Here is a 26,971-nt window from a genome sequence, read left to right on the forward strand (position 1 = left end):
GGTGCATCGTTGGATCGTTTTAGGGATCTTTGCCCGCTCTAAACAAAGGGCAACACCTCGCGAAACAAGTTTGAAATGCATGATAATGCACTGGGTGCATTTCGCATATTTACACACACCGCCAACGTGCAGCCAGCGCGCTTGTGGTTGTTTCAGCCGTATGCTTTAATAGGGTAGATTCCTCTTTCTACCTCATATCCTGTCCCCTTAAATTTAAAGAACATACCATTCGCGATGGAAGTGACTAACAGGCACAGCTATGTGTACATCAGTGTGTAAATGCATCCCTTCATGTCCGCTGTGTGTGTGTGATAGGCTCACCATGTTATTTTCCCTTTTGTCATCAGCAGGTACTACAATAAGAGCGATAGAGAAAGCGAGGTATTGTCGGGGGTTGCTTTTTCACCGTCGTCGTTCGCCCGTCGCCATATTTGTTTATTCGATTGGTTCGAATGCTGTTCATTGTGGAACGATGCACTCGTATGATGCTGCGGTGCCTTGCATCTTAATTTCTTCTTCCTCTTTTGCTCCCACTGTAGAGAGTGCGCTGTTCAAAATTCCCGGATTTCCAAACCCCCTTTTCTTCCCGGAATCCGAACACGGCACGTACAGCGCACTGTATTATGAACCTTGGTCTGCTCTTTTTCCGCCTGAGTTCGGGAAATCAGATGAAAACGCGAGGAAGCCAGAGCGGATCGATGAAAGCTCACGTCTGCCTGCCGATGGTGGTGCCGAGGAACGTGACTGCGAATGGTCGGAGAGTCGGGGTTTGCTTGAATGTTGCGAAAATAGAACTTACCAAACTCCCTCCGCCTCGTGGCCGATTGCGGCAAAAGTTTCTTTCACTTTAGTTTGCTTGCTGGGATTATGTAGCATTGTACAGCGAATCGCTTCAATTACAAAAATGAGCAAAATTTATGGACCTTGTGGCGCCAATGGTCGTGATGGAAGGAATGAAATCGCAGGTAAAAAGATAGGAAAAACATTTACTGAAAAGTGCAGTTTTGGCATACAATTTCCAGTCATCAACTAGTTTTTATGCTTGACTAGCTGGCGGAATGTGTGGCGTCTAAAGCAATAAAAAAACATACATCTAACTGCGTCCTTCTGCTTGCAAATTGAATTCATACCCACAAACTTGCAGTCGATGGAATATTCGAAGAACCACGTGCACACTTGTAGCTTTTATCCTTAGGGAAGGCTATTAAATTAATGGTCACTTCCATACCTCGGATGTTTTTCCAATCATCTTTTCTATTACACTTTTGTTGCCAAGAGCTGTACCAGCACCTAGATGGCACCGATCGGTCGAGCAACCATTAAGTAATTCAAATTAATAGATAGAAGAAATGCATAGTTAGAAATGAAATGGAACAGCCCATCTTTATGCTGAGAGCAATCCGTTTTTTTGTGACATGCTTTTGGGAAGGAGTCTCATTCGGTGTTATATTTGCTTTATCGTACGACAAAATCCCTCCATGGCCGATAGCGATTAAATGTCTTTTTTTATTTGTCTACAACTCGTTACAGAACGTCGACCGGGGCTACAGCACGATTGTTATGTTCTTCGGGTTTGGCATAGCGTAGCAGGAAACGTACTTCACGGTGCTGACAGTGTGCACCATCCCGGTGGCCAGTAGAACGCGGGTCCGAAACACACCTCCCCGCGTTATCTCCACACCCCGGGACGACGGGTGCTGACGAGCGGGGCGTGGCCGGAGGTGGAGGTGGTAGCGTTCGTGGCATTGGTCGAACATCGAGACATCGAGGTGGAAACCGTCTACGAATCGTCCGGACTGTCAGGAAGGCGACGGCAGCAGCAGCTGCGAGAGGAGGAGAAGAAAGAGACAACGCAAGGAGGAGAAGGAGGTGGCGTGTAGTGGAACGTGGCAGCGGTGGCGTTGGGCAAGTGTCCGCGTCGTTGTTCGGCGACGACGGCGGCGGCGGTAGACCGCACAGTTCAGCACGGATCGGTAGGAAGGCTCGCCACGTCGGTGGTGGCTTGCCGCCGTCGACGTCGTTGGCGTCGTCGTCGTCGTCCCTCAGCCACGCCGGCGGCGAATCGGCAGCGAGCACAGCAGCTGCAGCAACGGCAGAAGTGGAAGGCATCGGTGGCAGGATGGTGGTAGCGTCGTCTGGGCATTCATCGGGCACGGGGGGAGGGAGCCAGCAGCAATCGAAGGGTAGCGGACAGCCGCCCAAGCTGGCTCAGGTTGCCAGCCCGGGCACCGGCATGACACCGAAGGAGCTGTCTGACAACGACGATCTCGCCACCGGGTTGGTGCTCGATCCGATTCTTGGCTTCCAGACGCACAAAATGAGTCTCAAGTACCGACCGCTGAAGGCGAACAATGACGAAATCAAAGAAATCATCGAGGAGTTCATTCGGACGCAGAACTACAGCAAATGCTACCAGCGACTAATCAGCGGCCACTGGATGCCCCGGTCGCTGCTGAACAAGAATAAGCTGGCCCTGAAGCGGCTGGAGGCACACGTAAGTAGTCTTTTTCGATTCACAGGTTGTCTCCCGTTCCCCTCCTTCCATTCTGTTTCAACGTGCTTAACTAATGGCAATTGCCTTCTATGCTTGCTGATTGCTCCGCAGATTTATCGCTACCTGCGCGTGTTCGATCAGCACTCCGGGTTTGTGATCGAGGCATGCTACCGCTACTCGCTCGAGGGCCAGAAGGGGGCGAAAATCTGCTCGACGCGCCGCTGGGCGAAGAACGAGAAGATCGAGTGCCTGGTCGGGTGCATCGCCGAGCTGAGCGAGCGTGAGGAGGAGATGCTGTTGCACCCGGGCAGGAACGACTTCAGCGTGATGTACAGCTGCCGGAAGAACTGCGCTCAGCTATGGCTTGGCCCGGCCGCCTACATCAACCACGATTGCCGCGCGAACTGCAAGTTCGTGGCGACCGGGCGCGACACGGCCTGCGTGAAGGTGCTGCGCGATATCGAGGTTGGTGAGGAGATCACCTGCTTCTACGGCGAGGACTTCTTCGGCGACAACAACTGCTACTGCGAGTGCGAAACGTGCGAGCGGCGGGGAACGGGCGCATTCGAGGCCCGGGCCCGGTTGCTGTTCAACGCGGCGGCTGCAGCGGCCATCGATGGGGCTGGGAAAGGAACGGTGGAAGGGCTCGGTGGCGTGAACGGTACCATCGGTGCCGGTGGCTGTGCGGGAGTCGAGTTGAGTGCAGGGTCGGACAGTGCCGGCTACGATGCGCGGCTTAGCGGTGTGGTGAACGGTGGTGTGGCGAACGGTGGCGTGTCGGTGATGGGCAGTGTCGTTGGGGTGAACGGTGGCGTGCGGTATCGGCTGCGTGAAACCGACAATCGGTTGAATCGAATGAAAAGCAAGGGTCAGAGTGGGCTTGTTGGTGCGGTAGATGGCGGAACGGGCATGATCGTGGGCGCACTAGGTCAGGCCAAGACTGCGGTCGGCAAGGAGCCACCGTCCGCGCTTCGCCTACTGACGATGAAGGAGCTGCGCGAGAAGGGTATGACCAAGTACGACGCGGAAATGCTGCTCGCCCAGCAGCCGAAGGCCTCCTACTGCTCGGTAACGACCCCGGCGGTTGGCGGCAGCGAGCAGGCGGCGGAGCTGCCGTCCACGGCTAGCCAGAACCAGCACGGGAGCAACAGCGTCCCGAAGGGTGATGCACACACGAAACGGGCAACGCGTAACTCCAAGGGAGTTCCGGCCGCATGTGATAAAAGTGGAACCAGCAGCAGCAGCAGCAGCAGTAGTAGCGGGAGCAGCAAAGCGAAGCATCCAAATAGCAAGGTAGACGAAGGAGCCAAACCGCCGGCAACAGCGCGTCCACTCCGGCGCAATGTGCTCCGGCGGCACAGCTGTTACGATGCGCGCGCTATGCCGGTCGGCAACGTGCCTCGAGGGAAGGCGAGGAAATCGCGCGAGAAGCAGGACGAGCCGGACCAGAGCCGGCTTGGTGTGGCTGGGCGGACGCGAAGCCGCTCGAAGGACCCGAGCGACGCGTTCTCCGTGTACGACGAGTGCAGCAACCAGTCGTCGTGCGCCTCGAAGAGCAGCTACGATGCGCCCGGTGGCGCTCGGAAGCTACAGCTACGACGGGCCAGTATGCACAGCAGCGTTAGCTACGCCAGCGGCCGACGCAGTGTGTTCCGGTTTAACGACGAACCGTTCGACGGTGGGCAGATGGACGATGAGGTGGTCGTGGTGCCGGATGAGCCGGAGGACGTGCTCCGGAATGACGATTCAACACTCAACAAATCATCCCGATCAACATCGGCGTCGTCGCACCGTAAGCAACAATCAACGACGGCCACGGAGGGGAAGCGCAAGCGTGTCGCGGAAGCGCCACAGCCAGAAGAGAAACGCCCAGCAGGCACCCAGCGGGGCAAAGCTAGCTACGCTATCGTCACCCGCCGTACGTCACAACGCTACACCACCGCAGCGAGCTCACCGTTGACCGGAACACATTCGTCGCCGGCGCGGACGGAACCCGAATGGGCCGAGGACGAAATTTGTCCACGCGTTACACGCCGCATGCTGCGCCAGATGGAGGACACGAGCAGCAACGGTGGCCACGACCATTCACTGGTAGATAGCGCCGCTGACGATGGTGTGCCGTCGCGAAGGACGACGACAAAAACACCCCCACCGGAAGGGTTTTCCGTACCCTCTAACCGCGGCAGCCGGCGGAAGCAGAAGCTACAAACGCGCACCCTCGAGGACGACGATGATGACATCATCCAGCTGCTCGATATCGACTCACCAACCACAACTACCAACACCACCACCACCAACACCACCACTACCACCACCATCATCTCCAACAAAAAGGATCCAAGCGAAGAAGTGGCTGCCGGCAAGCGAGCCCCTCTTCTTCAACAAGCCAGCAGTAGTATTAGCATCAGCAGTAGTAGTAGCAGCAGCACTAGCAGTAACAACAGTGATCCCAACGGTAGGAGAAGTAGACTACGAAAGCAATCGCAGCCCGTGCCGACGAAACGGTTGCGTGGTGAGGTGAAGCGGACCGATGGTAGCGAAGCGAAGGGAAAGAATCAAGTGGACGGACTTAGTAGAGAGAGGACGACCACGGCAGCCACGACGACCACGACGACGGTGGGTGACGAAGACGACGCGATCGTCATTCCCGACGACGGTGATGATGACGACGAGGATGATGTAATACTAGCCAAGATGATTGGTTGTAGAAAAGGTACAAGCCAGCGGTTAGCTGACAGCACGGCACAGGACACGAGCGGCAGCAGTTGCAGGATGCCGACCCGATCTGTCCAGGCCGGCCAGGAACCGTCCGGGATTGGCAGCTCGCCGGTGGTAATATCGTCGGCCAGCTCCACTTCCTCCACGAGCCCGGCCATCGAATCCCGAACATCCGGTCGTGCGCAACGAAAAGCTCAAGGTTCCGAGCGAACGAAAACACCACCACCACCACCACCACCCACTGCTACTACCTCTGCCAGTAGTTCCGCCCTTGCCGAGCCCACAACGTCGACGTCGATGCTGCGCACGCCGGAGCGTCGCCTCAAGCTGACGCTGCGCATGAAGCGCAGCCCGGTGATCGACGAGATCATCGAATCGGGCAACAGTCTGAGCGACGGTGGGGCCGAGAATGGGTCCAGCCCAGGCACCACCTTCCGGCGTGAGTACGAAATTCTCCGGGTGGAGGGCGTCGAAAGCCTGCACGAGCCGGAAGATGACCTCAACGAGGCCACGTCGTCCGCGGCACGCCACCGCCATCGAAAGCATCTGCTGACGTGTGACAGCATCAGCAGTAGCGATAGTGCGCTCGGGCGGGCGAAAACGAAGCTTCTGCTCGACTCGATCCCCAACGCTGCCCGTGTCGAACACCAGCGGAACGGTGACTCCCAACACCCAAACGGCGACGACGACGACGGCGAAGATGAGGAGGAAGAGGACGAGGAGGATACCGACTTGACGTCGTACAGCAGCAGCTGCAGCAGCCGGATCTCGCAGAAGCGCAAAAAGCGACACAAATCGTCGAGCAAAGAGGCACGTCGGTTGCGCAAGCAGGCCAAACGGGAGCATCGTCGTCTGCAGCAGCTTCAGCAGCTTCAGCAACAGCAGCAGCAGGAGCAGGAGTCACATGGAAATCGCTGCCCTCCCACGGACACTGCTTCGTCGTCTCCGTCTACCACCATGATCGTACCGCCGGCCGTCGACAAGCAACAACAACAACACCTGTTGCTGGCGGGAGATCATCTGCCCACGGAAGTGCCGTCGCACTCGGCGGTTCCCGATGTGTTCGGCTTTCCACGGAACCAACCCGCAACTGGCGCTGCCGCTCATCATCGTCATCATCACCACCACCATCATCATAATCATCATCATAATCATCATCATCAAAAGACTGTGATACTGCAACCGTCGGCCCTGACCAGCAAGCCGCCGGAGGGTACGGATACCAGCGGGGGAGGAAGTGCCGCAACCGGCAGCACCACGCGCTGCGGCGAGATTTATCCGCTCGCCCGGACCGCCTCCTCGTCTTCGTCCTGCTCCTCCACCACCTGCAGTGTTCCGGCCTCGCCAGGATCGACGTCGTCGTCGGCGTCCGACAAAGGTCCACCGATGAAGCGCCTACGGTTGATCTTCGGCAACGAAACGCACACGCGCGACATTCCACCGATGTTTGCCATCTACCAGACGGACGCGTGCACCGTGCCTCCACCGGTGGGGGGTCAAGGAGCCGACAAGGGCCAACAGCAGCGGGCCAGCGTGGTTGCGATCAACAATACGCCGGGTGTGATTGTCAGCCCGGCACGCTCGCAATCGGGGTCCCAAACGATGGGACTCGTTGGGCTGGGTACGCAACCGCCCTCGCTACACCATCAGGCACCCGGCGACCCGCGTTCCCTGTGCCCGCAATCCAGCCGAGGTGTTATCGCCCGAAGTGACGCGCAAGCGACGGCGTTTGATTCGAACGATGTCGCCGACACTGCCTCGACATCCGTTGTCGGTGCGTCGCAGCCACAGACAAACATTCTGCCACATTCCCGCACCATGCCACTCTACCTCAATGGCTTTTCGCAACAGCAGCAACAGCAGCAACCCGTGCCCACTACCACCACCAACACCACCACCACTTTCCCACCGGAGCAGCCACCCCAACGGTACGGTTCCGGTCAGCAGTTTGTCATTCAGCACACGGGTCAGCAGTCGGCGAGACGCGCGCTCGGTTCGCACATCTACGCCGTCATGTCGGCGATCCGCCGTATCACCCAGCTGCTGCCAGCGCACTTCCGGCCAACGGTGGCCTGCGAAGGGGAGGACTCGTCGGACGCTGGCAGCGACGAGCTGCTGGTCGGCGACACCTGGACCGACTGCCTGCCCGCGCTGTGCACCGAAGCGATCGCGTTCAACCGGGCCACGCTGCACTGGTTCCGAACGGCGGTGCCGAAAGACGAGGGCGCGTTGGCGGCACGACTCGACAACTGCGTGACCGAGCCATACGTGAAGGCGCTCGCTGGTTTGCTGGCGCGGCTGGTCACCGAGCAGGAGGTGTTCGGCGAGCGGCTCGCCTGGCTGCTGCAGCACCTGCAGGACGGGCCAGTGTCGCGCGAACGGCTGACCGAAGTGTCCACGACGCTGCAGCACCTCGCTCAGGGTATCGGCAAGTTGCGAAGCGAGTTCAAGCAGTCGGTGGAGGCGGGTGGCATTTGGGGACGCCGGAGGCACCTGCGCCGAGAAACAAGCGGTGGTGGCGATGGGGAAGGTCGCGTAGATGAAGACAATGCGGCCAACGTTTCGCTTTCGGTGATCGACAGTTTCGAGGACTTGGAGGCGCACGAAGCTACGACGAATCCGGAGTTGGCCCCGCTGCTCCGGGCGATGCCACGCCAGGTCGGACTACGCCTGATGTTGCACATCTACGAGGTGCGTCGCTGGACGATGAGCATTATTAAGATGCTGCCGATGCACTTCCGACCGGATATCGTGACGGAGATTTGCGGCGGCAGCAGCGGGTGCGACGAGGAGGAAGCGGCCAACATCGCTAACCTGATGCCGCTGTGCGCGGCCACCCGCGTGATGAACTGGTCGACGGTGAGCTGGATCCGGGACACGACACCACTGACGCCGGGCCGCGAACACGAGCGCGCCGTCGACATCCTGGGGAGGCGGGCCGGCAAGTGCAGCCGGGCGTACGGTCGGGCACTCGTCAGCCTCCTGTGGCGGCTGCGCACGGCGCTGGATACGTTCGACGAGAAGCTCGCCTGGCTGCAGTGGAGCTTTGACACGCTGCAGGAGCTGGTCGGTAATGATCGGCACGACGTCACGATGCGGACCGGCTGGGTCGAGGCATGCAGCACGCTGGACGGCATCGCTCAGAGCATCGACGGGTTGCGGCGGGACTTCGAGCAAATGGAGGAAGGCAACTGGTGGCGCTGGTGGCGATGGGTGAACCAACTGCTGCCGCTCGATGGCGAACAGGAGCGCCGCAGCACGGAACCACCCATGTTGGCGGCGGCTTCGGGAACTTCAACGGTACTCGTATAATCCTTTGTATCATTGGGCATAGCAATTGTTGTGTGTAGTTTGATTATCAACATTGATGTCCTTTCATTCATATGCAATCATTTTAACACGTTCCGTTGCCGATAATTCTCTCAACTTTTCAACTACATTGCAGGAGGCGTATACTCAGCCCTTGGAGCAGTTACCACAACAGCCAGTACAGCAAAAACCGCAGCCACCCTTGACGTTGGAGCAGCAGCGGGAGCTATTGAATCAGTTTCTACTGCACTCGATGTCAACTTCGGGAACTTCAACGGTATCGGTATAATCCTTTGTATACTTGGACGTAGCAATTGTTGTCTGTAGCATTGATGTCCTTATTTCTATGCAATCACTTTAATACGTTCCGTTGCCGATAATTCTCTCAACTTTTCAACTCCATTGCAGGAGGCGTATACGCAGCCCTTGGAACAGCCTTTCATGCCGTTGGAGCACCAGCGGGAGCTATTGGATCAGTTTCTACTGCATTCGCAGCAGAAGCAACGCCGGCAAGCGAAGAAACCCCAATGGCAGATGAAGGCGCCCAGATACGAGTTGCTACTGAACCCGATGCCGGACGGTCGAACGCAAATCGTGGTCAATCCTCCGGATGTGCTGAACCTGACGTACTATCAGGATGCCAACCATCACGATCACAACTATCTACATCAGAACCAGCATCTCCAGTTGCAGCAGCAGCAGCAGCAGCAACTTCAGCAACAGCCGCAACAACAGCAGCAGCAACAACAACAGCATCAACTTCAGCCCCAGCAGCTGCATGAACCGGAGGTAGCACCACAGCATCATTCGCAGCAGGCTCAGCAGCCGCAGCAGCACCATCAGCTGACCATGACGGCGAGCACCGCGACAACACCGCCGACCAAATGCAGCCCGTTCCAGATGGCCACCCTGAACGCGCAGCCGGGCGTTGCGACATACAACTGATGCGATGAACATGGCCGGTAGTAGCGTGCTGCTGGCTTGCAGACGTTCCTGCAACCTAGACCGTGTGACTTCTTCGAAGGTTGACGGACACCCCGCCCAACCTGCTTCCATAATGAAGTTGTCTGTTGGATTCGACTAATCAGCAGCAACACTGGCTGCGATCAGTGCAAACCCTACATCCCTCATCCTTCGCCTTCATTCTATGTCTGTTTTTGGCGGATCGTCTTTGCTGAGCTTTATTACTTACAGCTACGGAGCGCGCTCCGAAGGGAGAACCGAAACGTTAACGCAAGGAGGGCACAACCTCCTATTGCTACCCTTTGTGCTGGCTTAGACTCTATTCGTTTTTAACGTTTAAAACTATTTGTAACTTAACATGATTATTGGAGATTCATACTGTACAGTCTAGATATTAGGGTATACATAACCACATAGGGATAGAAGTTAATAGCTATAGGTTTTTCTATATAGCCGGTGTGAAACCAACAATGCCGCGATTGTAGTGGTGTTGCGATTATTAGTTTATATTGATATATTTGTTTTAATCCAGTCATGCCGTATACATTGTAGGCTGATTCGCCGGTCGACGAGTCGCAAGTTGCAGCGTACCTACTCCGTGCGAATCCGGACCCAGCAAATGGTAGTACTTGCTACTAACTACAATGTAGCTACTTGCCATTTGTATAGAACCGAATCTACTTTTACAGGAAAGTAGGTGGATGTTATTGGTTGACAACTCGTGTAATTTCAAGTTGTCAAACAAAAACTTTTCGACCTTTGTTACAGAAATATTAGGTTGTAGTATCAGTGATCGATCTTTTTATTTATTGACGATCAAATGATAGTAAATTAAAATTCATACCTTCCTGCTTACTTGTGTGAGTGATTTAGTTACCGGCACGTACTTGCTACAGTGCGGACGGCTTCTTGCCACTTGCCTGCTTACTCACCACTTGCCGACGTGCGAATTAGCCTTATCTATATGGATGTATATGAAGCATGGATACATCAGGCAAACGTGCGACGTAAACAATAGAATCGCTGAAATACACACACATAAACACACACATACACACAATCCTGCATCAGGGAGCAGTCGAGAAGATAGCGAAACATTTGGAACACCAGTACACCAACCATATTAAAAGTGAAATAATACACGAGAAAGGAATTCCGGATTCATGGCACCCACGCATGCGAATGCAAACGACTAACGCAACAAAAAAAGAAAGTGTACGGTAGGAAAACAATTATAGCTAAAACATAGCACGGTAGCCGATACGTCGACGCGTCGGAAAGGACGAGTTCGTAAAAGAAGAAGAAAAACACAAAAAGGTCTCATCACTAACTGCCATTTTCGTACAGTTTACTCGTGTACTCTCTCGCGGCCCACTGTCCTCCGAAAGGAAGGGGAAGATTTAGGTTTAAACTTTTGCGTGTAGGTATCGACAAGGCTTTGTGTTTCCTCGTTTGCCTCCGTTGGTTAGTTTTCTATCGTTTCCCTGCTCGGGTGTGAAAACATCAACTCCAGTCCAGTATTCGCTTACCTCGAAACCGGTTGCGGAAATGATATTTTAAAAAGGACGCATTAGGGATTTTTGCGGAAGTCAACAACGAAGCGTTGAGTCAAAAAGAGGAAATCTTTGTGGGTTTTGCATGTGACACGTTACTATTTCGTCATGTTAGTATCGAAGATGCGTTAGGCAGATGCAAATGCGTATATGTTTTAGAAAGTCAGTTCATTTTCTTGCAGTGAAGTTTTTGTATGTTTTTTTTCATTATTTACCGTGTTCGTACAGATTCGTGTTATGATAGTTGCCAACCTTTTACATAATACGCTAAGCGCTATGCGCAAACCAACGGGACCGACGTAGCGCTTAACGTGATAATGTATTTTTCCATATTCTTGTTTTTCGCAATATCATAATACTTTCATTCTTGACACATAATTTTCCAATTCGTTAAGCAACCTGACTAGTTCTTAATATTGCATTTGGTTGGTACGTCCGCTCACTAATGGAAAAGTCTTATGAGCCATAGGTAAATACGTAAGATGCCCTTTACCATACCATTTCGTATTAATTAAGTTCAAAAGCATTGCTCGCATATGCTGCATTCTTTCCCATACATCCTTCCGCTACTCACTCTTCGAGCTAACCAAAACGGAAGGAGAACAAGTGTGGTTGTATACCACCGGCTGGACAGTCTTCGGGACGATGGACACGATGATGTAGTGTAGGGACAGAAAGCAAAATCGAATGAAATCCAAGAGGATATGAGATATATGAGGAGGAAATTGTGGGGAAAAGGCTGGCTGTAGTGGTACAACAAGAGAAGTATGGGCAGCCGAATGATTTTCAGGTCCAGTTCTGATTGAAGGTCATGGCTCAGAGCGCACTTAAATGAACGGTGAAGGATTTGTGATAACGAAAACAAAAAATATAGAAGAGAGTGAAAAACAGAGTCCTCCGAGCGGAAAGGAGGTGCGTGTCCGGCGTGATCTGTCTGCGGGCGGAATCGGATCGGAAGTTGTGTAAATTATGATAGATTTTGCGGTAAAATAATAAGTTTACATTAGTTTGTTTTAGTTCACTACATTAACGACTTATGGCATACAGGCAGAGAGCTAGTGCTAAGTTAGGCAACGGATGATCGGATTAGTGTTTAGCAGAGTGGAGAAAGGCGTTCGCACGAGAGAATATAGGTGGTAGCGTTTAGTGTACGATTTTACTTGAGCCAAGTAATGAACTATGCAAACAAAAACCAGAAAAAATAATTCAAATAATGCAACAGCAGCAGTAGTGGTCCGATTAAGTCGGTTGGAAATCGTTTCGTCATCCTTTCCAGCGTAGGGAAAAGTACATGTGGATAGGGACAAACGCTGAACAGCAGCAACCGGATGGAGTAGGTCTGAAACCCACTCAACAATCAAAGTTCGAGTCCAAAGTGTAAGATGTTTGGTAACAAGGTATGATACGTGAACTTATTTCGCTTAGGATTAAGAGCGTGTGTGTAATTGAAGGAGGAAAGAATTAGAGAAATAGCGATAGTCGAATGGGGGAGACGTTGCGGGAGATGCTATGTGTACTGATGCGCAACGGTCGAATTGTCTCGCAAGGACATGGATTGTTTTTCAAGCCGGCTTTCGTCGGATCGTGATTCGTATAGGTATGATGATAGTGTTGCGTAGATACTCTCTCACTCTCTCTCTCTTAAGTAGCCGCTCGAGAAAAAAGGAGCAAATGGAACAAAAACGAAACAAAAAATATGAAGTGGAAGTATAACTAACGAATGAAGCGTGGATAGATTTAAAGAAAATGTATGAGCAAACTTATGTAATGCGAAGAAAAAAAAACAAACAAAACAAAAACGAAACTACCAAAAAACATGATATAAATACTGCCATTGTGCATCATCTTTTCGGCAGTGTCCCACTGGAAGGCGTATTCTTTGCAAATTCAAAACTATAATAGCATTTTTCCAAACCCGGTCAGCAGGAAACACCTCACCGTTCTGTAGCGGGAGGGGAGTCAAGGGATAAGGGGAGTGTGGGTTGCATAGGACAGTTACTTTCGAAATAACATAAACACATACAAATACACATAAACACAAACCTACTCTCGCCGAGAATAAAGTTAATAAAGATATAAACAGAAAAAAAATAAATTACAGTACATATTGGCGAGAATAAACAATGAAAAGGAAAATCATAACAAAATCGAAAAAAAATCTACACTACACACATAAAATAATTCTTACGCATCAGAACAAAGACAGGCCGAAATGAAAGGGAAAAGGAGGAAAAACTGCATCCAAGGCTAGCAAAGTTGAGTATAAATGCATTATAGAGAACCAGAACGAATCAAGTTAATAATAAAAGTCTAAAAAAAGTAAAAGTTGGAATCGTGTATTTTAATAAAGCCCCGTAAAAACCGAATATATATGGGACGTAGTAAGTAAAGCAGCTTTAAGTTATTCAAAAACAGTTGTTTCGGTAAGTAAAACAACTTTTAGTAATCCGAAAATATAGCATTTTATGCAAAAAGTTTTATTTAGGTAAGTAAGCCAACATTAAATTATCCGAAAAGAGTTATTTAGGCATTTGAAGCAGCTTTAAATTATCCGAAAATATTGCATTTTTTCCGAAAAGAGAAAAGAAAAAGAAGTCAATTCATTTTCCTATATAACTTAAACTTTTCCTATGGAAATTTTCATCCCCAAAAATCATCCCAAAGTTACCATTTTAGGTCGAAAAATCGATAAAAATTTTGCTCCTGCTACCTCCTGAAAATCCTGCGCTCCTGTTACAAAAGTTGAAATTTTCAACGCAGTCTCGGGCCCAAAAACCGACAAAATCGGCCGAAAAGTAACAGGAGCGCAGGATTCGCAGTTTCGTAGGAGGTAGCGCAGCTGGTAGAACCGGTTCGGCCGAATCGGTTGACCGGGCACCCGAACCGGTTTATCGACCGGTTCGAGCAGTTGTTCAATTTCGAATTCAATTTTGAATCTAATTTTTTCCGGATTTTTTCAAAATAAAATACTGTAAGTTGTGGTAGTATTTTTGTTTAACTAAAAGCTGTTTAATTTTCTTAAATAACTCTTCTTGAATAATTCAAAGCTTACTTACGTCATTTCCATATATTTTCGGATAATACGCAAAATTGTGTAACTACTGTAACTACTGCATATTGCCTCTACAGTCTTCTTATGGCCTGTATAATCGTTTTTGATAATATTTGTTTATAAAACAACTAATAAGACTTTATGTTTTTATCCACACGTACAAAAGGCATTTCTTAACCCCTGGTCACAGCTTTGCGCAACCGCATGCGGTTGCGTTTTTTCCCATGGGAGAGATAGGAGCTGTCAACCCCTGGTCACAGCTTTGCGCAACCGCATGCGGTTGCGTTTTTTCCCATAGATAGGAGCTGTCATGGGCTGTCACCGCAGACGCAAGACCTTGCGGTTTCTGTACTAAAAAATCAAACGAGTTTGATTCTTGCCGCAGACTCTTGCGTTTTTATATGTCAACAGTAAATATTGTTCCTAGTAGACTTTGACATTGAAGAGATTGTATCCTCATATAAGTGGTTTATTCAAACATTAAAGTATTATTTTTGGCAAAAAGCTGTGCTCGTTTGACAGATCAAAAAGGCAACCGCATGCGGTTGCGCAAAGCGTTGACCACAGGTTTACCGGGCCACGCAAACGGGTCCTGTTAACAGGCCGTGTCCCCGGGCCATGTAAATGGGTCATGTAAACGGGCAATGTAACCGGGCCCTGTAAATTAACCGTGTTACCGGGCCCTGTAAACGGGTCCTGCAACCGGGCCCTGTAAACGGGCGGCGTTACCGGGCCATGTTAACGGGTCTTGTAAACAGGCAATGTAACCAGGTCCTAAAACTGGGCTCTGTAACAGGGACCTGTCAACGGACCGTGTAACCGGGCCATGTAAACGGGCACTGTAGCCGAGTCCTGTAACTGGGTCCTGTAACTGGGCCGTGTAACCGGGCCGTTTTACCTAGTTATGATAAATAGCTTTTCCCGCAGAATAACAGACTACTGTTAATGCTGTACATACATCAGAAAACTCGGTGAACGTTTTTTTGCCCACCGGTTTTTTGCCCGACCTGTTGCCCGACAAATTCTGATACAATCGCTACCAAACTTGGTTTAAACGCCAGAAAAAGCTAGAAATATTTTTATTTTGTATCAACCACGCCATGGGCGCATACAGCCTTCTCAAAGTTATACGAAATAAGGGCAGATTGTTTGATCGATTGTCTTGAGGAATGTCTATGATAAATTGATAACACCATTCGATCTAATTTAAGTCTGAGCTAAAATATCGTAACTGTCGGGTGAAAAACAAAAAAAGCCGTTTCATGTATTATTATTACTTTTCGAACATTAACGTTTGCAATCAAAATTTTTTATGGTAATTTTTAGTACAGTACAGAGAACGCAAGGTCTGCTGTCATTGGTGACAGCTCCTATGATGAACGCATATTACAAACGCAACCGGTAGCCATAAAACCAGAGGATATCCGTTTAGTTTCTGGGAATCTCTCCGATTGGTGCTTAAGTTTCGAAGAACTTTCATCATTTTTCGCCGTACTTCGACTGTGCTGAAGGTTTAGCTTCGTTTAGTTACGTCTTAGTCTTCTACGAATTAGTTAGTCCTATACGAATTTCAGTTGGCATACATCATAGGGTTTTGAAAGGTTTAAAACGCTGCATAGAATTATCCTTTTACGCATTATAGTTTAGCCAATCACGTACTAGGCTGAACAGCAGATTGACGCGCGATAGTTTATCCAACGCAGGCATATCGCAACAGCGTGCCGTTTGACGAAGAAGTATCCTTTTTCCTGATATACTGTAAAAGATCAAGCGTTGTAATCGCAGCTAAAATATGTCTTCCAATCAGCGATCGACGCTGGAAGAAAGTCCAGAAGAAAAAACCAAGCACGAATATGAGTCGCGTCGGTCTGAGGACAATGAATACGACAGTGATGAAGGTACGTTTTAAAGCGGTTGCTTCATACTTTAGACTGATCATGGATTTTACATTCTTTAGATACGGACGAGGCTAGCGAGACGGAGTCAGGATCGTCGACGAACCAGCGCACGATAGACGAACAAAGGGAGTTAAAGGAGCAGATATACCGGGAAAAACTAGCTGACCTCATGCATGAGATGGAGCTGTTGAAGATGAGAAAGCACCCCGATTACCTGCGCCGCGTCGAGACACTAACGGTGGAACTAGAAGACCGTTTGATGCTCAACGAATTGCACCGAGACCACCAGCTCCAGTGGGCCCAACGAGAATACGAGAAAGATATTGTGGAGGCCGAAAAGGAGTTTCAGGAAGAAGAAGCGAAGCTCAAAGAAAGGTTGATTGCCAAGTGTGAGAATGACAAGAAGCTGTTTTTGCGAGAGTTTGCCGCGATGAAATTGCGGTCGAAGCGCCTCGATGGCGACTCGATCGATGTTGAGCCCGTTACGCGAAAATTGCGTTCTGATTGGAAGGAGCCGCTTCCGGTGCCAGAGAAGCGGCGCAAACTGGCCCCCAGAAAGCTCGTTTTTCTGCTCGACAAAAAGGAGATCGAACATGACCTGGAGCTCGTATTTGGTGGCAAACCGCCCCATTCCGGGAGTTCGCAGCAGTATGATATAAACGAAGGTGCTTCGACCAGTAGCGGTGGTCTAAGTGGAGTTGAGCCGGTCACGCGAAAATTGCGTTCTCATTCAAAGAAGCCGCTTCCGGACCTGAAGCAATATGATATAAACGAAGGTGCTTCGACCAGTAGCGGTGGTCCAAGTGGAGTTAATCCTTCTACACCGCCCCGTTCCGGGAGATCGCGGCAAAATGGTATAAACGAAGGTGCTTCGACTAGTACCGGTGCAGGTGCAAGTGGAAATAATCCTTCCACGTCGGCGCACAGCTCGGGTTTAAACTCTGGCGGTTTGGGTTATGCCACTGGTCAATCGTATTCCAATCTGAATGGAGCTTTAACATCAGGTGCACGCAGATCTCGAACAGTAAGCAATATTGCGCTGCACTGAAATGCGTCTTATGTGTTACGTTACATTGGTCATGTAATTGAATGGCTTTTCTTTCCTTATCTTCCAGAACCAAAGCTACAATAGACAGCCATCCAGCTCTCGAAAACCGTCGCATTCACTCTTGCGGCAGCAACGTTTGAGTGTGGCACGCATCGAGGATGGTAGGCTGTGGTATGCTCGCCGTTGGTTTTTCCGTGGCCAACCAGTGTATGTGGAAGGGATAGGTAGATCTCCACTCTCGGGTATTATAACAGCGATTGGCGCCGATGACATTTGGGTGAAGAAACCATCAGACGGCAAAAAGGTGTGCATCTTCCTTTCGCACCTGCGCCAAGGAAAAGTTTCGATTAAGCGACGTGGCAACTAATTGCTACTACTAACTATCTAAATAAGCTCTTGTCAGCATATGTTGCTAAACTCTATCGAGCTCTATTAGTTAATGAATTTTCTTATTTCGAATTCTTCCATTAAACGTTACTATATTGAATTTTAGCAAATGGACATATCATTACATTTAAATCATCATTAAACACAAGACAATGAATTAAAATCTTGTTTATACAAAAACTTATTGACTTAATCAATTGATAAAGGGCACAGTCCGAAAATATATACATCGACAAAATATTTTACTGGTTTCTCTACAAATGTACCACATCGTTTTTGGCAATAAGGCTCAGTTCAAGATCTTTGTTTTTTTGCATGTACCAAACTATTCGTATAGTTAGTTACCGTTAGCTTGAAAATTCAACTTTTATCCTTAGCTGAGGGGTGTAGTAAAATACTACAAATAGATTACTCAAACAGATCAAACTGTGGAACTGATCACTTACGAATTCAAGATCGCCTGCTCCAGCGCCGATATCTCCCTTCTTGTCGCCTAGACCAGCCTGCTGCATACAACGGTAAGCCTGTCGGTCCTCTCCGCTCTTGGATCCATCCGGACGCGGTCCAGCCTGTGTGCGGGCACGCTTTGGTTCCGAGCGGGCAGCGCGCTTCAAGGTGGAGGGCACAATCTCCGAAGGAAGGTGCAGGTACGCACGAAGATATTCAATACCCTCGTTGGTAAGGTACCAATAGCAGTGGCGCCAGGCGAACTGCTCCTTCACGAAGTTCTTGGACTTCAGCGATTGCATCGTCTTGATGACATGGAGGTTGGGAATGGTCTCCAGTTCGGGATGCTTTGGGGCATAGACATCCTTCTGTGCTACCAGCACTCCTTCCTTGAAGAGGTGCTCGTAGAAGGCGACTCGGTGTGCTTTGGGCATGAACATCTTTCTTGATGTAGGTTGTATCCTTAGACTACATAGACTACATTTTCTATCGGGTTTATCAACAGATTCACTCGTCACAGGCGTTAAAATCACCGCTCATTCACGAATCACTGTTACTAGGAAGCCATTGGTATGAACAGTGGACGTTTTGTCGCCTTTTCCCGTACATTTTAATCAATTTTCTATGACCTTGGCAAGAGAATCGGTCACCCGAACCGACTCGGCCGAATCGGTTCGACCAGCTGTGCTACCTCCTACGAAACCGCGAATTATTCGCTCCTGTTACTTTGGCAAATTTTGGCCAATTTTTGGAGCCGATTTTTTAAGCTGAAAAATTTAATTTTTTCAGCATTTACTCAAATAACTCTTTTTGGGTGATTGAAAGATGTGTAAAACAAATAAATCTTTTCAGATAATTTAATGCTTACTTACCTCCTTACCTAAAGGGATTAAAATTATTTAGAATGACCTTATATGAGAACCTGTGAACGTACAAAATTGTGTAACAACTACTGCATTTAGCCTCTACAGTCTTGCGATTCGTCTTCTTATGGCCTATATAAACGTTTTTTATAACATTTGTTTATAAAACAACTAATGAGACTTCATGTTTTCACGTACAAAAGGCATTTCTTACAGTGCTAAAATCCGCATTAGAACATGTCTAAATACAATTGGAAACTGTTAATTTATTTGTAACATACTTAAACTACAGTTTACTCACAGGTAACGACAAGCAAGAGAAGCTGATAGCTGTTTTCTTTTCTTCCGCGAAGAGTAAAGTTAGGACAAGTAAATCTATTATTCTAAAACAATTGGTTTTACCGCGCGCGGTAATAATCGTACGTAAAACGTTTGCGCACGATTTTCGACGTCTTATACTTCGCCGACGTCACACTCGCAAGTCAATTTGGCTGATTGGAGGACGACGGGGATCGAAAGGACATAGGAATCCCTTCCCGACATCATCTTACGTCGCCGCGCACGCGTAGCACCAAAAACTAATCCGGAAGTTTGTTGGCCTACATTTCCAAAGCAAAATTGTTTTCTTAGGAATCTTTGGCCTCCTGAAGACCGAGAAGAGGCACGGTATCAACGGTGCTCGGTTCCATGATGCCTCGAACTACACACACACTGGAAATCGAAGATTGGAGAGGTCACAGAAGGGACAGAAACTCCGGTCTGTCATCATGGAAATGAAGGTTGATCGGGAGGCGAGGACGATTGAAGTAACCATTTAGGTCCAGCAAATTTTGTCACACGGACGACGTCAAGAGCCTGGCGGTTTCGCTTTCCACGCAGCGGAGCGTTTGTGACGGGCACCAAGGACGTGTTGCTGCCGCTGTATCTCATTGACGACGCTCTCCGCTTGAAGGTGGTCCAGATCCGGGCGGTCAAATTTGTAGCCCATCGCAAAGGATCCCAGCTGTTGATCTGCATCGACTTTCCGGCTAGCCTTGAGCCGATCGGTATCGGCCAGATTGATATCCTGTGGTCACCGGCAACGGATCAGCAAGTGCATCTATTTAGTGACCTCAGCACGGACTGTAGTCGTGGGGCTCGCTTTCGCATCGGTTGCTGGACAAGTTCTCACCCTAAAATGTAAGAAACAACAAGGCCGCCTATCCGTACGAGTGTCGGTAAGAAATCAGGTTCCTTAAGATATTGTAACTCCTCCACTGTGTTCATTTCCGTTTACTCCACTGACTTTCCCACACGCAGGAACTTTACGATGAAGGAAAGCTTCTGGTTCGCGTTGACCTCGTTCACCTCACAAGGTGGTAGTGAAGCTCCGAAGGCAGCAATCGGGTTCTCGGGGCGAACTCTGGTCGCTGCCTACTGGCTGTTCGTGATGCTCATGCTCACGACGTTTACCGTAAACCTTGCCGCGACCCTCACGGTGGAGCGCATGCAAACACCGGTCCAGTCGCTTGAGTAATTGTCGCGCCAGAACCGCATCAAGTACACGGTCGTGCAGAACACGGACACACATGACTACTTCTGCAACATGAAAAACGCCGATGACGTGCTGTACCAGATATGGCGCAATCTGACGTTCTCGAGCGGCAACGATCAGGCGCAGTTCTGATCATTCTCGCCGCCATCGAGTGCGGCGGACGGCTTCCGGTGAGTAAACGAGCGTCTCAATGCGGACTTCGCCTTCATACACGATTCGGCCGAGATCAAGTACGAGATTCTGCGCAACTGCAACTTCACCGAGGTGGGCGAGGTGTTTGCCGAGCAACCGTAGACGTGTTGCTGCCATTGTTTCTCATTGACGACGCTCTCCGCTTGAAGGTGGTCCAGATCCGGGCGGTCAAATTTGTAGCCCATCGCAAAGGATCCCAGCTGTTGATCTGCATCGACTTTCCGGCTAGCCATAAACCGATCGGTATCGGCCAGATTGATATCCTGTGATCACCGGCAACGCATCAGCAAGTACGTCTATTTGTATGAACCACTGGCTGTGGTTGTGGGGCTCTCTTTCGCATCGGTTGCTGGACAAGTTCTCGCCCTATAGTGCAAGAAACAACGAGGCCGCCTATCCGTACGAGTGTCGGTAAGAGATCAGGTTCCCTAAGATATTGTTATTCCTCCACTGTGTTCGTTTCCGATTACTCCACTGACTTTCCCACACGCAGGAACTTTACGATGAAGGAAAGCTGCTGGTTCGCGTTGACCTCGTCCAGTCCCTTGACATGATTACTTCCGGAACATAAAGAACGACGAGGACGTGCTGTACCAGATGTGGCGCAATCTGACGCTCTCGAGCGGCAACGATCCGGCGCAGTTCTGGGACTATCTGATCAAGGAACAGTACGCGGCGGACGGCTTCCGGCGAGTAAACGAGCGTCTCGATGCGGACTTTGCCTTCATCCACGATTCGGCTGAGATCAAGTACGAGATTCTGCGTGGTGATGAAGCTCCGAAGGCACTCTCCGGGCGAACTCTGGTCGCTGCCTACTGGCTGTTCGTGGTGCTCATGCTCGCGACGTTTACCGTAAACCTGGCCGCGTTCCTCACGGTGGAGCGCATGCAAACACCGATCCAGTCCCTTGAGCAACTGTCGCGCCAGAACCGCATCAAGTACACGGTCGTGCAGAACTCGTGCACACATGAATACTTACGCAACATGAAGAACGTCGAGGACGTGCTGTACCAGATGTGGCGCAATCTGATGCTCTCGAGCGGCAACGATCAGGCGCAGTACCGCGTCTGGGACTATCCGATCAAGGAGCAGTACATCAACATTCTCACCGTCATCGAGTCGGCCGAGCCGGTGGCAAGTGCGGCGGACGGCTTCCGGCGGGTAAACGAGCGGCTCGATGCGGAGAGCCTCGGTGGGGCGTTCATCGCGACGCTGGTCGGGCTGGCGCTGGCCATGATCACGCTGTTCGGCGAGGTGCAAAGGTGCCATCGGCGCAAAGAGCGGGCCAGAACCATCTTCGAACGCCTAAAAAGGAAGATCGAGCGAGGATTAGGGTTAGAAGATTAGGTGTACACAATCATGTAGGTTTTTTGGGGTATTTTTGTAACGTACCTTAATATTTGATGAACAGGACACGGTAGGGGGCAATAACGTCCTTCCGGCAAGTAAAAATGCCTTGATAGACATAAAAAGAACGTAAAACTTACGTGAGGATAGTAAATACACATGGTTTTACGCGAATCAAAACAAGTCACTTTGACAGAGTGGCGGTGACAGGTGAGAGGGCTTAGTGACAGATGTAATTGTGATTAAGCTGCGTTTCCACAATAAAAGTATTAATGCTCCTGATTGACGTTCAAATCACACTAGGATGAACAATTGAGGTTATTATGATTGGAAGGACCGAAAAGACGCTGACTGTTTGTTTTTTCGTCGCTGTGCCATACAAAAGGTAAAAACAAGACTTTGGAAAAAAGGAAAAAAACTGGCTGGCCGTCTCGACGATCCATTTCGACTGGGCGCCTCCATCGACTATTCAAATTTATCCGTTTTAAACTTGTTTCTGCGCTATCTTTACGTATCTTGCACGAAGTCAATTTTACGGAATCTGAAAAAGCTAAAACAGTTTTAATGGTATTCGAACATGGTTATGATTGCTGTGTTTGGATAATGACCAGATTCAATGGAAGGAAAATCGATGCTCGACAAACAACCGACTCCTGTCAAGTCTCTCGGAGTTCCGCAAAACCGAAACGAAAAGCAATAAATGAGTATGCCGGGCCCTTTTCTTCCGGAACACCGCAATCTCGCTAGCTAGAAAGCATGCAATCCATTGCCCAAAAGGGTTCGGGCTGTCATCGTCGGCAGCAGGTTTATTGCCCGTGCCATAAGTGTCTATCTAATTGAACAATTTTTGATTGACTACCAAAACTTGGACGCGCTGTTGCTGTTGGAGGGATTGAGTTCGCGTGCGGAGTACCCCATTTCGGGGCGTGCGTGCACGCCTAAGGTTCGGTTGGGTTTTGGTTCCGATTTCGTTTCAAGGACTCGCTCTGGCCGCCTTCGATTTTGGGCTACAGGTTGAAGCGACAGATACGAACGATGTTGACGTGGAAGTATCGTAAAAAATGGATATTGCCAAAGCTATAAATTTCAATCATACCGACCGACGACGGTTGCGGGGTTGTTCGCGATATGGTGGTGTGGGGGGAAAGGAAAATTGTTGGAAGGTTTCCCGGTACACCATTTCAGCTTAGCATTTCGATCCGACCGCGGGCAAATGCATAAATTAGTAAATGAGACCAGATACCCGCACGACCAGCCTATGTTTGCTGCTGGTATTTGCCGTCCGTCGGTTGGCCGTTTTGATTTAGCTGCTTTCGCAAACTATCCATCGTTGTTCGAGTTCTCGGTGTCGCCTTACTTTAGTCGGTGTCCCATTACGCAGACTGGTTGACGGGTTTGACTTTTCCGGCCGCAACGTTTGCCAAGAAAATCGGCCGCATAAATCCCGTGCGGGGCCAGGAGCAGGATTACACGTCGGGCAGTTGATATTTTAAACTGCCCGTTCGATTAGGGTTGCTTGCCAGATATTCGTATGCTCCGATTATATTTTTAAACTACGTAGTCATCGTAGACATGCAGGCGAAACAGTAATTCGTGTTTTCCCTAATCTCAAACAAGCATATCTATAAACTGAATGTTAGCTCTAGCTCTCATTCATTTGCGTTAAATTCGATATCAGCTTTTTACTTTAACTTTACGCTCCATACGATGAATAAAAGCCTCAATCATAACAGCAAGCCGCGGAAATGTTTCTTCAGCTGTTTGTCCAACACAGTTTCCCAACATCACCTTTCATCCTCCAGATGAAGCTGTTTCTCTGGTAACTCTTTGACAAACTAACTCATCGAACACCAGGTTGAAAAAGGTAAAAACATGAACTACATGAAACATATGCTGCGGATATGCAGTGCAGGAGCTATTAATAGTGTACCCGCAAGGGATACAGTGTGGCGCATGCTTGTAAGGGAAGTTGGAAAATTGAATAATAAAGGAAATGAAATTGGAAGATTAAATTAAATAACTAATCCGAACAAAGCAACTGGCTTTGCTATGGTTTCATTTGATTGACTTGGTATTTGTTTCTTAGTTTCATTGTTCGATTTCGTTTGCTCCAAAGTGAAGTCTGTACGAATGGAACGCACTGTGAATTCCAAGTCCAAGTCTCTTCGCCTTGCACTCGCCGCACATATGTGCAAACAACCAGATGCACCTGCGTTATGCCAGAACGATTAATGCAAACGTCTTGCGTCCGACATGGGCTGCTTGTTTTTCCACCGCACGGCCCTTTTTCACGTGTAACGTGTTGGCCGGAGCGCGTGGAAGAGTTGAACAACCGTTCAGTTGAAAGGCGAATGTTTGTGGCATGTGGTCTTAACACAACTTTGCTTGCTTGGCTGGTTCATTTTCTTTTCTTGAAAACTTTTAACCTAAGTTGATGGAAAACATCAAAGGGTGTCCAGGGTTTTCGAACCTGTAGCGGAGAACTCTTTCAACGTGTCGGACCGTAACGAACGTCGTAATACGCTTCGGCAGCGAAAGGAGATGGGAAAACTTGTTGCTGGAGTTTTCCCATTGTCGTCGGTCAGCCCGAACGCTTTCCCTTCGCTCTCGTGGTCTCGTGTCGTGCGAGCCCCTCGTTGGATACGATGTTTTCACACCAACCCGCTGCGGGCTCGGGAACCTTCTCGTGCGCGCATTCGCACTGAATTATGTGTGTGTGTGTATGTGTTTGTGTGTATGAGAGAGAGAGAGAAAGGCAAACCGCGGCCATGGAGTGTGCCGAAAGGACACCAACGTGCTGGGACCGACGTCACGCGATTGAAAGAAAGGACATACTGCGGAAAAACCCGGTCGTACCGCGTGCAAACCCGAATCCGAGAAGTTTGTGACTTTTCCCTGTGGCTTCGGTTGTGCTTTTTCCCTTCGTAATTATTTTCCTCTCTCGCGCCTTCTCCGTTTCTCCCGCGGGTTCCGAGAAACTATGGCCTTCTGCGCACATTTTCTCTTGAATTTCCCGGAACCTTTCCCGTTCGCGACACCGGTCCGGTGGGAAGTGAAGAGAAGAGGTGGGCCGGGCAAAGTGGTGGCTTACGGCTGGAGTCGCACGTCCTCGAGGCATTCCACGGGGAGTCAGGAAAAACTGAAAGAGCAAAACAAAGGGAGAAAAATGGAAACTCTGTGGAAAATCTTGAACTTCGCACGCAGCAGCAGTTCGGGTGGCTCCGGCAGAGAAGTAAGGGGAGGGGGCAGGGGGGGGGGGGGCGACAAAGGGGTGGGGAAGGAAGGAAAAACTTTGTTTTGTTTTGTATTCGCTCTCGGTGCTTTCGTGTTTTTCCACGCAGCGTCCCATCTCTTGCCATCGCGTCGTAGTACAACCTCATCTACTTTCCCGTTCTTGTGCGTTGTGCACCTTTCTCTTTCTCTCATTGCCTTGCTGTCTCGGCCCATCCTTTTTCCTCTGTTTCTTCCTACATCTTTTGTATTTTGGAACTTTCCAATCGTGCGTACGCATACGGAGGGAAACATTTTCCGGACTACAACGAGTTTCCTCGAGTGCGTCGCCCTCCCTAGGACTCACATATGTACACACACAGACACACACACACACACACGCACACGGGACACTTGAACGTTCCAGTGCATCCCAGGCATCGTACCATTCCAATTTCGCACGTAGCCACGGGCGGACGGATGTTCCGGACTTTGTTTTGGTTTCCGTTTGGACACGAGATCCACCCCAAAACCCAGCATCGTGTTCATTCCACGACCCTCCAGTGCTGGCCCCGACATGTGTGTGCGTGAATCCTTCGCCAAAATCTCCATCCTGGCCCTTCGCAAACCCTAAAACACCCCGCTGGTGCTGGGCAGAAGTTTCTATTGTTTTTCTTCGGGTGGCATTTTTCCGACGCTACGACGAACGTCGCAACTGTGCAACCACCTGTTCAGTGCAACCACTCCAGAGTGCCGGAAAGTGTGCGTGTTTTCCCTTCCGCTCCAGCCCCCCTCCCCGGGGAGGGTGAGACATCTCCTCGGACGGCAGGTGTTCCCATAGCGACTGTTCAAGGCCTAGGCGCGCCATTCAGGTGCAGGACACCAAGCGTCCAAGCGAGTGCGACCGTGTGTGTGTGTGTTTCCCAGCTGCTTCGTTACCAGGACTCTGGATAGAGAGAGATTGTGTGTGTGAGAGAGAGAGGGAGAGCGTCTAGCTGGGGCCCTTATCCGCTTCGACGGTCGCCTTTTTGGCAAGGTGCGAAATCGAGTGAAAGGTAGGGCAGGGAGGTAGGTAGGAGTAAGGGGAAGGGGCAAGGACGAGAATCTAGGGCGGGCTCCACTGCAGTGGAGCCGTAGGTCCGGTTGCGCGACGATGCGACGCGTTGTTTTGGTCAAGGCTACCGAACATTCCACCGGGCAACGACGCAGAGCCCGCGACTCCTCGGACGCGGTTTCGTATGGGGAGGAGCTATGTCCCTAAGGCGCCCCGGTGTGCTCAGCACCACACTGTGCTTACACTGTGTGCAAGAAGTAGCAAACGCGGCGAAAGTGTCAACCTGCCAACGCCACGCTGACGGCGTCGTAAAGAACGGTCTCTAGAGCGTTCGGTGAAAGCGGCAGCGAAGTGAGAGATTTATATCTATATATACGCGCACACACACACACACACGAGTGAGAAGTCGACGGTTACAGCTGATTTGGCTGACGTTGGCGATCGTCTGGTGGACCTGGACCACAAGCCACCGGGTGTCATATGTATGGTTGTGATAAAGGTGTTCGACGGCTGCTTTAAAGTTCCTGCATCCCGAAACGTTCCCGACAAGGCGTAGGATAATCGGGCGTCCTGGTGTCCCCTACCTCGTGGTCCACGGTTGAGCCATTGCCAAAAAAAAGAGCGCGACGCCCGGAATATGCGCTCATATGCGGTGCAGGGCCGACAACAACTACTACACCACGTGCGCGGCTAGGCTGCGTCCAACAAACATGGCGACGGCAGGGAGCGATGGCTGCCGGCGGGCGCAGGACGCGACGAAACGTGCCGGCGGGCGGCAACCGTTCTCCCCCGGGGGGTCACTGTTTCCTAGGGATCGGCTCGGTAGCGCCTAGAGAGGAGCGGAGATCTCACCCTGGTTGTACGGAGGGGAGCGCGATCAAGACAACCAAGACGACGACGAC

The 26,971-nt window shown here is 50.3% G+C and overlaps 5 protein-coding genes and 1 pseudogene across 6 annotated transcripts; 5 read left to right on the forward strand and 1 right to left on the reverse strand.

Moving 5' to 3' along the window:
• The first annotated feature begins 1,689 nt into the window (after positions 1 to 1,689).
• On the forward strand, positions 1,690 to 6,924 carry LOC131268757 (histone-lysine N-methyltransferase Suv4-20). Its single transcript, XM_058271034.1, has 4 exons — positions 1,690 to 2,494; positions 2,606 to 6,273; positions 6,412 to 6,823; positions 6,901 to 6,924. The coding sequence occupies exons 1-4, from the start codon at positions 2,120 to 2,122 to the stop codon at positions 6,922 to 6,924; spliced, it is 4,479 nt and encodes a 1,492-aa protein (XP_058127017.1). The 5' UTR covers positions 1,690 to 2,119.
• Positions 6,890 to 12,883, forward strand: LOC131269420 (uncharacterized). 2 transcript variants are annotated; one of them, XM_058271769.1, is made up of 3 exons: positions 6,890 to 8,512; positions 8,658 to 8,804; positions 8,930 to 12,883. In XM_058271769.1, the coding sequence occupies exons 1-3, from the start codon at positions 7,031 to 7,033 to the stop codon at positions 9,464 to 9,466; spliced, it is 2,166 nt and encodes a 721-aa protein (XP_058127752.1). In that variant the 5' UTR covers positions 6,890 to 7,030; the 3' UTR covers positions 9,467 to 12,883. The 2 variants fall into 2 exon arrangements, with proteins under 2 accessions (XP_058127752.1, XP_058127753.1); XM_058271770.1 differs by having other exon boundaries at positions 8,658 to 8,798.
• A 2,998-nt stretch (positions 12,884 to 15,881) lies between these two features.
• LOC131268758 (breast cancer metastasis-suppressor 1-like protein) lies at positions 15,882 to 17,402 on the forward strand. Its single transcript, XM_058271035.1, has 4 exons — positions 15,882 to 15,987; positions 16,047 to 17,011; positions 17,103 to 17,196; positions 17,290 to 17,402. Exons 1-4 carry the CDS (start codon positions 15,882 to 15,884, stop codon positions 17,400 to 17,402), a joined length of 1,278 nt encoding a protein of 425 aa, XP_058127018.1.
• A 262-nt stretch (positions 17,403 to 17,664) lies between these two features.
• On the reverse strand, positions 17,665 to 18,303 carry LOC131268759 (small ribosomal subunit protein eS10B-like). The gene is made up of 2 exons (XM_058271036.1): positions 17,869 to 18,303; positions 17,665 to 17,676 (listed from the first exon to the last, which is right to left on the reverse strand). The coding sequence occupies exons 1-2, from the start codon at positions 18,301 to 18,303 to the stop codon at positions 17,665 to 17,667; spliced, it is 447 nt and encodes a 148-aa protein (XP_058127019.1).
• On the forward strand, positions 18,302 to 20,560 carry LOC131268761 (ionotropic receptor 25a-like; annotated as a pseudogene).
• A 202-nt stretch (positions 20,561 to 20,762) lies between these two features.
• On the forward strand, positions 20,763 to 21,805 carry LOC131268762 (ionotropic receptor 25a-like). The gene is made up of 3 exons (XM_058271037.1): positions 20,763 to 20,869; positions 20,952 to 21,007; positions 21,222 to 21,805. The coding sequence occupies exons 1-3, from the start codon at positions 20,763 to 20,765 to the stop codon at positions 21,803 to 21,805; spliced, it is 747 nt and encodes a 248-aa protein (XP_058127020.1).
• The last annotated feature ends 5,166 nt before the right edge of the window (positions 21,806 to 26,971 follow it).

The sequence above is a fragment of the Anopheles coustani genome, chromosome X (genome assembly GCF_943734705.1).
Source record: "Anopheles coustani chromosome X, idAnoCousDA_361_x.2, whole genome shotgun sequence".
NCBI lineage: Eukaryota > Metazoa > Arthropoda > Insecta > Diptera > Culicidae > Anopheles > Anopheles coustani.